Genomic DNA, 13,244 nt, shown 5'->3' with positions numbered 1-13,244 from the left:
TCTGCATGAAACATTGGAGGACTGAAGTCCACCATTCCAGCCCTGTTTGACTCAAAATGGTCAAAGGAGCTATAGTTTTGAGTCATGCCATGGGTTTACTGATAATGCAGCACTGCCACAGGATCATCGAGTCTGCTGGGTCATGAATCACTGCATCTTCACAACTAGGAATATTTAATGTTTGTTCTAATCTTGAAGTATTGTTCATTATTCATTCAGCAGTAACAGAACAGTTTTAATGGTCATTTCCCTCTTCCCCCCCCCCCCCCCTTTTTTTGAAATCTCTCTGCAGATATTGTTATAAACAATGCCGGGTGAGTACATCTCAAGCTGGGGGGGGGGTTTGTGATAACGTGTATGGCTTTTATTTTTATTTCTTTCAATTTTTATTGCAGAATTTTGAGAGACCGTTCCTTTGCTAGGATTAATGATACAGACTGGGGTAAGTTCTAGTAAATTTTCTGTTTGTTGCGGAATAATCTGTGTGTGATGGGTCTGTTGTATTCTTCGATTCGTTTGCTGTTTGGCCAGGTTTTGAACCATTGTTCTACTCCTAGGAGATCACCCAGGAATCAAGTTTTCAAGATTCTCCACAGTGAATACGTACAAGCTATTTGCATTCACTGCCTTCGTTGTATACAAATATATCTTACTTACAGTGCCTTGAAAAAATCTTCACACCCTTGTATATGTTCCGCATTCTGCTGTCTAATAAAATACAAATCAAAAGAATTACAGTAGTTTCTACTAATCTACATGCCATACTCGACACTGTCATCATGAAAGAACAATTATAGAAATATTCCAAAAGTAATTAAGGATAAAAACTGTCTTGACTGCATAAGTCCTTCACATCCCTTGACTTGGCACTTGGTGGCAGTCCCTTTTGCAGCAATAATGGCCATGAACTATGTAGGATAAATATCTACTAACATTGCACAGCGGGATGCTGCAGATTTTGCCCATCTTTCTTGGTAGAAGAGCTTATGCTCTTTCAGGTTGGCTGGGGATCATTTGTGGACTGCAGTCTTGCCACAGATTTTCTATTGGATTCAGTTGTGGGCTTTGACCTGGCCACTCAAGGATGTTAATTTTCTTTTTGCTAAGCCTCTCCATTGTTTTTGCTTTGTGTTTAGGATCATTATCCTGCTATAAGGAAAATCTTCTCTTCATCTCAGGTCTATGCCAGACAAGAACAGGTTTTCCTCCGGGATTTGCTTGTACTTTGTACCAATAATCTTTTCTTAGATATTACAAGCTGCCTCATCCCTTCTGCTGCAAAGCATCCTCAAAACATAATAATGCCATCACCATGCTTTACTCTAGGGATGGTGTTAGCAAGGCAATGCACTGTAATTCTTTTATGCCACACAACACTTAACGTTACCAGAAAGTTCCACTTTGGTCTGACCAGACCACAGAACCTTCTCCTATATGCATGCAATGTCCTCTGAAGTGTTTCTTTACAAATGCTATGCAGCACATCATATTGCTTTTTCTTCAGCAGTGGCTTCCTCATAGCCACTCTCCCCTACAGGCCATGTTTGTGGAGCAATTTTTAAATTGTTGAACAGTCAACATTTTTCCCTGTCTCAGCTAGAAACCTCTGTATTTCTTTTATTTATGTATTTATTTATTTATTTATAGGTTTTTATATACCAACAACCATTTGCACATCATGTCGGTTTACAGATAACTAAAAACTTTTTGGCAGTGTCAATATATAGAACTTTTTGGCAGTGCCATTACATAGAACAGTAAACGATGCATATAAGAGAAAAAAAAACAAAAACATGAACAAATGGAAACTGGGTAACTATTTACAGGGAACAACGGTTCCTCAACCGGGGGCGGAAGAGGGAAAAGTCGACAGGAGCACATTGTAAAGATAATACAAGGAGCACATTGTGAGGATAATACATCGAGAACACTGTAAACAGCTCACGAGGTCATCGGGGAGAAGGTTATTGTGAGAAAAAGTCAACAGGAGCACACTGTAAAGGGTGCTGCAGGGAATGCATTATACACAGCTTAGAGGGTCATCAGGAAGATGGTTGTTGAGGGAAGGGTAGGCCTGTAAGAATAGCCTCACAGTGACATTGTGCAGCAGTTTCCTTAACCCATGGCTGGGTTAAGCTTCAAGGGACAACCTGCTTGTGCTAGTGCCAAACTGTTTCCACTTTCCAATGATGGATCTGACAGTGTCCCAAGGTAGATTCAACCAGATTGAAATTTTCTTATAGCCTTCCCCAATCTGCAGCATTTTGTAATATTATCCTGGTGTTCTTTCATCAGCTCCTTGTTCGCATGTTTTGACCTCTGCTTCAGATTCACTTCACTTCATACAACAGAAATAGCTTGATTTTTCATCCAGAAGTATTTGAATCAGCTCCACTACTGTGATTGTACAACACATTAGAATAGCAGCCTATAATCAGAAATCATTAGCAGCTTAACATGCACATTAAGGATTAAACTTGCATTACATCAGCAATAATGATTAAGCTTTGACAACATCTCAGCAAATATTAGTAACTAGATTTAAAACATCTCATCAAAACAAAAAGTTGTAGCAGCATGTTCATATAAGGTATGTAAGATTTGCCAAATTGGGTCAGACCATCAATCCAGAATCCTGTTTCCAACAGTGGCCAATCCAGGTCAAAAGTGCCTAGCAGAATCCTAAAAAGTCAATAGATTTCATGATTTCCCCAAGTCTACCTTAATAATGGTTTATGGACTTTTCCCCCAAGAACTTGTCCAAAGCTTTTTTTTTTTAACCCAGCTACACTAATAGCTTTCACCACATCCTCTAGCAATAAATTCCAGAATCTATGCGTTGAGTAAAGCGATATTTTCTCCTGTTTTGTCTTAGGGCATGCTCAGAGAGGCTCACTGAATGGCCCCTAGTCTTTGTAGTTTTTGAAAGAGTAAACAACCTATTTCTCTCCACTCATTGTTTCATAGACCTCTATCATATCTCCCCTCAGCAGTCTCTTCTCCAAACCTCCTTTAGCTTTTTTTATAGGGAATCATTTCATCCCCTTTATCATTTTGATTGCCCTTCTCGGTACCTCTTCCAATTCTGATATATCTATATCTCTCTTCTCTCTTCTCTCTCTCTCCTTTGCGAGGACAAAGGGACATGATTCTCATAACCACTCATTGGCCGTGAAGGTCTTGTTTCTCCATCTTTGGGAGAAGACCATCAGGAAACCGATCAGGCTGGTAACTTCCCAGATCTCATCACCTAGGATTGAGGTTGCTTGCAGCATCTTAACCTCCAAGCCCTGTTGCTCACTTCCTTGGATGTTGAGAGGATGATCCTACAACTTTAGATGACCGAGGGGTTAAAGGGGCTCTTAGGGAAGATAAGGCCATTGCAGAAAGTCTAAATGAATTCTTTGCTTCCGTGTTTACTGAGGATGTTGGGAAGATACCGATTCCGGAGATGGTTTTCAAGGGTGATGAGCCAGATGAATGAAACCATTGGCATTGGTTTTATTGGAGGTGGGTCCAAATGACTTTGGGACTGGTGGATCTTGGATATTGTCAGTTATGCCTTGGGATTTTTCTGCCGTTTGTCTAGTAAGGCATGTTACAACATATCCTGCCTTCAATTTATCTCTTCTCAGATATAATCCAGAAAGTTCATTTGATGGGGTCATTCAAGGTTACCAGGGCAGCATGGAACCATATGAAAAATCAGAAGTTTGGAAGGTAAAATCTCAGCATATTCAAGTTTGTTTTATTGATTTAAATTTGTTTCTCCTTTAAGTGATCCAGTGATAATTTGTCATTCCTACAAACATCAGCTTAGTAAAACTAAGGTTACAAGACCAGTGCCTATAGACTCATGTGATTATGTGGTTTCTCCTGGCACTATTCAATTAGCTTGTTGCTGCATAATTGACAAATTGCCACAGAATCAAAACTCCTGAAGCTTTTTTCCCACCTTTTAATTTATCCTTTTGAAGAGAACTACAGGGTACCCACTTGCCTTCAGGATCTTTTCTCGCTCTGCTCCTGCTTCAGTCCCTTCCCAACTATCCAACAGGGAACCCTCTCCTGTTTTCCCCTATCCCCTTCCTCCTGTCCTGAAGGGATCAGCGTGTATATTATAGTTTAACTTACAGTTTAGGAGCCCTGTCAGGCTATTTTGATGGCTCTTCTACTAAGTTTTGGGGGATTGTTCTCTTCCTATGACACCCCCTGGTTGTTCTGAAGTGAACAGAGAAAGTGGTCAGAATGTTGGAGCTCTCAAAGATCTTGGAAATCGTTTTCAGACCAGACATGATTTTCATATAATTCCTGAATGGAGTGATGTGCCTTTAGAATTTAAGCATATGTGATCAACAGCTACAAAGACTTGGATGTGTTTTTTTGAAAGTCTGCAACTGCTGGTGTCTCACAGCTGGCAGAGAGCACATTAATGTCAATTCATATAAACCTTGATTGGCACTATAGCTGACAAGCTTTAAACGTTTGCTGCTTCAACCCCTTTTTGTGTCTGTTACTTTTTTTTCAATATATGTGCACGTATCATTATGTGTAATTAATAGCTTAGTAAATTAATGATAGTGAAGTTGTTTTTAGCTACATAAGCTCATACTTGAAAAGACAAGGACTTTCTCAGGAAAATAAAAAGGATGGTTACACTGTATTTCAATACAAAACAAAAAATATTTCACAGTTAAGTTTGTAATGTCTTTATTCGATAGTTGCTTTTTGTATTTGGTAAATTTTGTATTCGTATATAGTTTATTTAAAAAGAAACAATGTGAATGATTTAAAATGTTAAAAAAAAAAAAAGGACTCTCGTGCATAGTCAGGGGTGTGAATCTTTATGTGAAATTTATACAAATTTGCCTCATAATTGCTGCAAAACTTTGAAAAATCTTCCAGAGTTTACTGACTTGCCATAGAATCTTGAAAAGTCTTATGTAGGCAGTGGAGGACTCTGATCAGCTCCTCCTTTAGAAAAGAAAGGGTGGGAGCTCAACTAGTCTTATGAAGTGCATTGCTCAACAGTGGCACCTGCTTGACTGGTTTGTGCCAGCTTCTCGAGAGCTGTGGTCTATGGCTGTCAACCAGAAGACCACCACTGAACTTACTCAATTAGATAGGAAAAGTGGGATTAAAAATGAGGGAAAACCAATGGCACTTCATCCCTGGAGCTTCCTTCTAGCCCCCTCTTCTCCGATCATTAAAAGCAGTGACCTGGGTTAGTGCAAACCTTGGGCTAGAAACCCAAGAAGTAAGAAGAAGGCTGCCTAGCCAGAAGAAAAGAAAGATGATGAATTAGCCAACAGCTGTTCCATTTTAAGTAATTCTTTGATGCCATTTGTGCCTATGCAGGGAGTAATCCTTAATAGGTCTGGTCATCAGAATAGTGTGACCCTCCCCTTTTACTAGCTCTTGGTGTTTTATTCCTCTCTTAGCTCAAGATGAGTAGTGATGACAATCTGACTCTGAGCATGCTCAGAGGTCCAGGACAGCCGGCAAGCTTCAGATGGCAGCCCTGGCCTACTTGAACTGGGTGACTGGTACAGTAGAGCCACAGTGCAGATTTGTTGCCACCAGGGCTCTGTATATCTGTCAGAAATCTATTTGTGGAATTTGTGTCAAATTAAATATTCAAATGTCATTTGTCTCAAGCTGTAGGAGCTGTTTATAGCAGTACTTTTTTACAACTTCTATGACTTTCTATTATGTGGGCATGAATTAGTCCCACAAAGCACTGGCAAACAAAGCCCTAAAGGCTTTTTTCAAAGCAAAGTGGATTTTTTGTAAATAGCTGACATTTTGGTTCCATGATGAAACCAAACAGTTTTGCTAATCAAATTTTGAGTGCAGGTTCTCAGTTTTATGGTCACAAATGCCATGTGTAGTCTGTTAACCTCGGCACATTTAGACAGATTGTACTGTTGCATGAAGTTGTCTTCTTGAGATATTTTTGAAAGTGAGCACTGTGATCCTTACATGGCATCTACAGTATATCTAGGCAGCTTCATGTCCCCTTGCTCACATTTTTTGTAAAAAACTTTTTTTTTTTTTGACAGTTTCACTTTCATTGAAATTGAACTTGTTGTCTGTGTCTGCTTAAGATTTTGTGTGTTGGCTTTTGAATGGTGGGAGGAGGTGAGTCGGAATGTGGCTTTCTTTCAGTTGGGCATTTTGAGATGTTTGCTCTCAAGGTATATCACCATTGGGTTCAGTATTCCCTTAATTTCTTTTTTAATGCTGTATCACCGATTTTTGTATACCTTTTGTTGTTTGTTTATTTATTTAAGTTCTTTTAATATACCGATGCTCAAGACCAAGTCTTATCGTACCGGTTTACAATGGAACAAGGGGAAACCATTAAACAACTGAATAGAAGATAAAGTTACATTAAACAGGGAGCAAAAAACATGGGCTTTGGAAGACAGGAAAGAAATCAAAATATTAAAACTGGAGGTACTGAAAGTAGTTATCAACAAGAACAATTAAGTAGCGAGACTAATAAAGGTTAACAAACGGTTAAAGAATTCGGCTGGTGATTTATAGGCAATTATTAGGAAAAATGTTCCTGTGAAAGGGACGAACAGGGGGGGTAAGCGGGGGGGGGGGGGGGGTTGTTATAGAGTCCATCAAGCTAGGGTGTGAGAACATAGTAGAAATTTCATCTTTTTTGAAACTTTCCTCACTCGAAATGACATCAAATCTTCACCAAGGTGTACTGTGCTGTTCGTACATCTCACTCTAAATGTGAAACTGGCTGGTAAACCCTACACCAACACCTCACCTCAACCTATTAGGTGTCCCTCCTATAGAGATATAAATACTTCCCTACTATGAGGGCCTTGTAGATAGGATCTCTCTTTCCCCTTAGCGCAGGATGTGAAAAATCGGGATTATCGCATGCGCAGTAAGTGTGCCGTGCGATAATACTGATGTGAAGCGGTAAGTTACCGCACGCAGTAACTGAAAAATTTCCATAAACACGCTCCTTTTCCTTATCGCGGGCGATATCAAAAAGTGTTAACGCATTGATGAATGATGGTGTTAGTTTGTTCTGGTTGGGATTTGCAGAGGTAGTTTTTATCGTGTAAGGTCCCCCTATTTTTATTTATTTTATTTATTTTAAGTTTTTAAGGGCAGCTTTCTTCTTATATTGATTGGATAAGGATAACGGGCAGTTGTCTATACTGCACCATCTTATATAACAGAGATGATGCCACTTTTAAAGGATGTGTCCTCTGTCGCTATCTTTAGTAAAACTGTATAAACTCTCATGTCTGGACTGGTCTAGCAGGATTCAAGGAAAAGAAATGAACAGGTATCACTAAATTTCTCTATACACAACAAATAAAATACTATACAAAAAACAAAATTACTGCAATTAACAATATAAACTTATTAATCAAACACATTGCTTAAGAAAAAAAAAAAAAGCAAGAGAAACTTCAAGCAAAAACTTTAGGGTAAAGTATTAAGCAAAACCCTGAAAAATTGTTTTCACCTGTTTTCTAAAATCCAAATAATTTGGCACTGAACAAACTTCAGATGGTAAGAAATTCCAAAAATAAGGAGCAGCATAAGAAAATGCATGCTTCTGTTAGAAGGTGCGATCAATAATGCAATCTGAGAAGATCATAATAGTTTACTAGGGTTATAGTCGGTCAGCTGGTTTCTCAGATATTTGGCTTCTGTGCTATGGACTGATTAAAAAAAAAATGGTTACATCTTAAAACGTAGGCTGAACTCTGTTGGGAGTCAGTGCACATTTTTCAGCACCAGTGACATCCTTTTCCCTATACCCATAACCTGTAACAATACATTTTGAATTAACTGAAATAGATGGTACAATTTAAAGTACTAGGCAGAGGGATAAGAGAACAGCATCATGAAGTCTTTGATACCATAACTCAAAATAAGAATATATGAATTTACTTTGCATTGTAGGGCTTTGCAGAACTGTTTTGGGAGTATAACATCTAAGGCTCCAGTTTACCTCTTGTGGTTTTTACACTGCCTCGGTAGCCTGCAGTGGTAGAACAGTATAGTATCCTTTAATCCAGAGGGGAGAGCACGATGTGGCAGGAGTCTTTTCTGAAAGAAAGGGCTCCACCTTAACCAGAGTGGAATCAGGTTGCTGGTGCTAACTTTTTTAAAAGAGAGAAGCTTTTAATCTAGAACAAGGGGGAAAGCCAACAGTTGCTCAGCAGCGCATGGTTTGGATGGAGGTATCTTCAAAGGATACTAATGAAACAGGAGAGTTAGAGCATCCCAACAGAGGTTCCAATAAAATCAGAAGTAGTCCATGTTCCTATAAGTAAAGAATCAGCTGAGCTACAGGATTACAAATTATCCCTGACAAACGAAAAGCAGGTTGTTAATACAAACAAAAAGCACACTTTAAAATGTCTGTATGCCAGAAGTCTATGAAGTAAAATGGGACAGTTAGTGTATAGCAGTGAATGATGAGAGAGACATAATGGGCATTTCAGAGACCTGATGGAAGGAGGATAACCAGTGGGACAGTGCTATACCAGGGTACAAGTTTTTTTTATCGTAATAAGGTGGATCAGTTTGGTGGTGGTGTGGCATTTTATGCTCGAGATGGCAGAGTCCAACAGGATAAAGATCCTGTAGGAGAATAAATGCACAGTAGAATGTTTATGGGTAGAAATCCCATGTGTATTAGAGAAGACTATAGTGATGGGGATATACAACCGTCCATTTGGCCAAAATAATCAGATAGGCGATTAAATACTAAGAGAAATAAGGGACGTTAACAAATTTGGCAGCACAGAAATAATGGGATATTTCAGTTATCCCGATATAGACTGGGTAAATATAACATCAGGATATGCTAGAGAGGTAAAGTTCCTGGATGGAATAAATGATTGCTTCATGGAGCAATTGATTCAGGAACTGATGAGAGAGGGAGCTATTTTAGATGTAATTCTTAGTGGAACAAATGATTTGGTGAGAGAGGTAATAGTGGAGGGGCCACATGGCAATAATTATCATAACATGATCAAATTTGAACTGACTGGAAGCGGGACAGTATGTAAATCTACAGCTTTAGCACTAAATTTTCAAAAGGGAAGCTTTGAAAAAATGAGGAAAATAGAAACAAATTGAAAGGTGCAGCTACAAAGGCTAAAAGTGTACAATAGGCATGGACATTGTTTAAAAATATCATCATAGAAGCACAGTCTGGATGTATTCCACGCATTAAGAAAAGTAGAAGGAAGGCCAAACAATTACCAGAATGTTTAAAAGGTGAGGTGAAAGGCTATTTTAGCAAAACAAACTTCTTTCAAATATTGGAAGAAGGATCCATCTGAAGAAAATAGGAAATAGAGTAAGCATTGTCAAGTGAAGTGTAAAACATTGATAAGACAGGCTAAGAGAGAATTTGAAATATAGTTGGCCATAGAAACAAAAACGTATAACTTTTAAAAATATAACTGAAGCAGGAAACCTGCAAGAGAGTCATTTGGGACAGTTAGATGTTCGAGGGGGTTAAAGGAGCTCTTAGGTAAGATAAAACCATTGCAGAATGACTAAATTCTTTGCTTCCCTGTTTACTACTGAGAATGTTGGGAAGATGCTGGTTCCAGAGATGGTTTTCAAGGGGGGTGAATCTGATGTACTGAACCAAATCATGGTGAACCTGGAAGATATAGGAGGCCAAACTGGTAAACTAAAGAGTAGCAAATCACCTGAACTGGATGGCTTATACTGCAGAGTTCTGAAAGAACTAAAATGTGAACTTTCAGGTCTGTCTATTTTCCATAATCTAGCTAGTGTTTTTAGACTCCTGGGTAGTGTATTGAAATAACTAGTATTCATTTTTTAAGAAAAAAAAGTATTAGCCTTTGGATGTGGAGACTCACAAGGCTCTACAGGGAATGAGCAACATGGCATGGATCTTCCCATTGGGATCTGCTGGATACTTCCAATGAACAACACAACAACTTCACCCTCCACTTCAACCTGAAGATTAAATGAATAAATGAACTTATCTCAACTATGGACTATAACTATGAAGTTAAATGTAAACCAGAACAGTAATTAACATTTGATTCCCCTATGTTTAACAACAGTTTGAACCTTTTTGAAACTGTTTATCCCTTAACATATAACCTTCATATTTGTAAACTGTTATGATGGGTTTATAATGATGAATTCGAATGACGGTATATAAAACCCGATAAATAAAGTAAATTGAGCAAGAAGTAATCTAAACAGAAGAGAGAGAATTGTTCAGGTGCCTCTCCAGAGAGACGCATACCTGAGCTTGTGACCAGAGATGTTTAATTTTTAATTTGCTAGCCATAATGTAGACTGATTTCTTGCTGAAATTGTTCTTTTTCTCCTATATTTCCTGTTGCATGTTTTGAAATCTGTTTAATCTAGCTAGTGTGGTGTTTTAATAAAAATTAAAAAAAAAGACTCCTGGCTAGTGTGTATTGAAATAACTGTAATTTATGGAACAAAGGGCTGTTATCTGCAGGAGTTGTTTTTATATATGGAGCAACAAAAGATTATATGGTAAGGATGGCCTACATTTGTCTGTGGCAGGAAAGAGGATGCTAAGTGAAAAATTCAGATCATACATTATCAGGCATTTAAACTAGGAAGTGGGGGTGGCATGAGGTGGTCAATGAAATTGGAATGTCACCCCCAAGCAATACAGGAAATGGGAAGACAAAGTAACAAAATCAATCAGTTTAAAAAAAAAAAAAAAAAAAAAAGGGAAAGGTGACTAGCAAGAGCAGCTGTAAAGCTATGACCACAAATGCTCGTAGCCTGAGCAATGAAATCCCAGACCTGCAGGCCCTAATGGTAGAGGTGGAATTGGACATTGTTGCTGTTAGGGAGACATAGTTCACTGAGTCTCATGATTGGGATGCGGCCATCCCAGGCTATAAATTAAGGAAGGACAAAGTGGGCAGAAAAGAGGGAGGAGTAGCTCTTTGCAATTCAGTTGCTTGGATATTGTTTTTGACAAAGAACATGGGGTAAAGAAGAAGCATTAAGGACCATCCTAATAAGAATGGTGCTTACATTTTTACTGGTGTGATCTACAGGCCTTCAACCCAAATAGATGAACTGGACAGAGACCTGATCTAGGACATCCAAAAGTTGAGAAAGAAGGGAGAAGTGTTTCTCATTGGAGATTTTAATCTTCCAGATGTAGATTGGAGCATCCCTTTTGTGGCATCTATAAAAAGTAGAGAGATAGTGGATGCCCTTCAAGATGCTCCGCTCAAACAAATGGTAATGGAACCCATGAGGGAAGGTGTGAACCTCAATCTAGTGCTCACTAATAGGGATAATGTCTGTTTGGGTAGGGGCTCACCTGAGCAGTAGTGATCATCAGACAGTATAGTTTGATATCACAAATAAAATACAGAGAAGTCACACACAGACCCGAGTTTTGAATTTCACAAATACGGACTTTGTCAAAATGGGAATATACCTGGAGGAAGAACTGGAAGACTAGGAGAAAAATGGGTGAGGTGGAACAGTTGGCCAAATTAAAAGGCACTATTACAAAGGCAACAAATCTATATGTTAGGAAAGTAAAGAAGAGTAAGAGGAAAAAGAAACAGATCTGGTACTCTGAGGTAGCTGAAAAAATTAATGCAAAAAGAACAGCATTCAAGAAATATAAAGGATCTCAAAAAAAGAACACTAGAAGAATATCTGTTTAAAAATGAGGGAGACAAAGAAAGAAATCAGGAAAGCTTAAGTTATGCAGAAGAAAGAATTGCCAAATAGGTAAAGAGGAGGCAAAACATTCTTCAGATGGAGCAAGAAGGGAGGCCCAAAGTGGTATAGTGAAATTGAAAGATGATGAGCACTGTGTGGCGAGAGATGATGAAATGGTGGAAATATTAAACAAATACTTCAGTTCGGTGTTCACTAAAGAAGACCCTGGAGAAGGACTGTTGGTGGTTGACAAGACCGAAGATAGCGATGGGGTAGATGAAACTCCATTTACAGAAGAGAATGTATGGGAAGAGCTAGGAAAACTAAAAGTGGACAAGGCTGTTGGGCTGGATGAGGTTCATCCCAGGATATTGAGGGAGCTCAGAGATGTGCTGGTGGGTCCGCTGCATGACTTGTTTAATAGATCCCTGGAAATGGGAGTGGTGCTGAGTGATTGGAGAAGAGCAGTGGTGTTCCTGCTTCACAGGAGTTGTTAGCAGAGGAGAGACTGGAAACTACAGGCCGGTTAGCCTCACCTCAATGATGGGAAAATTTAATGAAGAGTCTGCTGAAGGAAAAGATGGTGAACTATCTACAGTCAGGCATGCTGGACCCAAGGCAGTATGGATTCACCAGGACAAGGTCCTGTTGGACAAATCTGATAGCTTTTTGTTTATTGGGTGACTAAAGAATTGGATCGAGGAGGAGCGCTTGATATGATCTATTTGGATTTCAGCAAAGCTTTTGAAAAGGTCCCACATAGGAGGCTTGTGAATAAAATGAGAAGCTTGGGAGTGAGCACCAAGATGGTGGCATGGATTACAAACTAGTTGATGGATAGTCAGCATGTTACGTTAAATGGAACCTACTCTGAATAGAGAACAGTGTAAAGTGGTTTGCCACAAGGATCGATGTTGGAACAGATTCTGCTCAATATCTTTGAGCGTGGCATTGTGGAAGGGTTAGAAGCTAAAGTTTGTCTTTTTTTTGGATGATACTAAGATCTGCAACAGAGTAGACATGCCGGAAGGAGTAGAGAGAATGAGATGTGATTTATGGAAGCTTGAATGGTGGTCGAAGATATGGCAGCTGGGATTCAGTGCCAAGAAGTACAGAGTTATGCATCTGGGGTGTGGTAATCCAAAAGAGCTGTATATGATGGGGGGTGAAGGGCTGTTGTGCACAGAGCAAGAGAGGGACCTTGGGGTGATAGTGTTTAGCGATCTGAAGATGGTAAAGGAATGTGACAAGGCATAGCCCAGCATTCTTCTGGCTTTTAGCTGCATAGAGAGAGGAAAGCAAGCATGAAGGTAACTTACTGATGTGGCTCTTACTACCTTTAACTAATAAGCCTGATATTTTTGATGCAGTTCCAACATTGCTCTTTGCTGCAATGGCAAGAGGTAACTGGGATTTTGACTCAGACAGCAACCAACAAGTGCCCTGTCTTTGACAATCTGGGAAACATAAGTATGGGGTGACATATATATGGCACAACAGATCCTACCATAAGCTTGCTGGGCAGACTAGTT

General features: G+C 39.2%; 1 protein-coding gene across 1 annotated transcript in view; it reads left to right on the top strand.

Annotated features, from left to right (window-relative positions):
• Positions 1-13,244, top strand: part of HSD17B4 (hydroxysteroid 17-beta dehydrogenase 4) — a 424,146-nt gene that overhangs the window by 61,715 nt on the left and 349,187 nt on the right. Inside the window, exons 5-7 of the mRNA XM_029620119.1 lie at positions 293-314; positions 396-442; positions 3,636-3,720. Coding sequence (XP_029475979.1) covers positions 293-314; positions 396-442; positions 3,636-3,720 — 154 coding nt within the window. The remainder of the gene's footprint in view (positions 1-292; positions 315-395; positions 443-3,635; positions 3,721-13,244) is intronic.

Source organism: Rhinatrema bivittatum, chromosome 1 (assembly GCF_901001135.1).
Source record: "Rhinatrema bivittatum chromosome 1, aRhiBiv1.1, whole genome shotgun sequence".
Taxonomy (NCBI): domain Eukaryota; kingdom Metazoa; phylum Chordata; class Amphibia; order Gymnophiona; family Rhinatrematidae; genus Rhinatrema; species Rhinatrema bivittatum.
The sequence above is the reverse complement of the archived record's forward strand: the minus strand, read 5'-3'. Positions and strand labels throughout refer to the sequence as shown.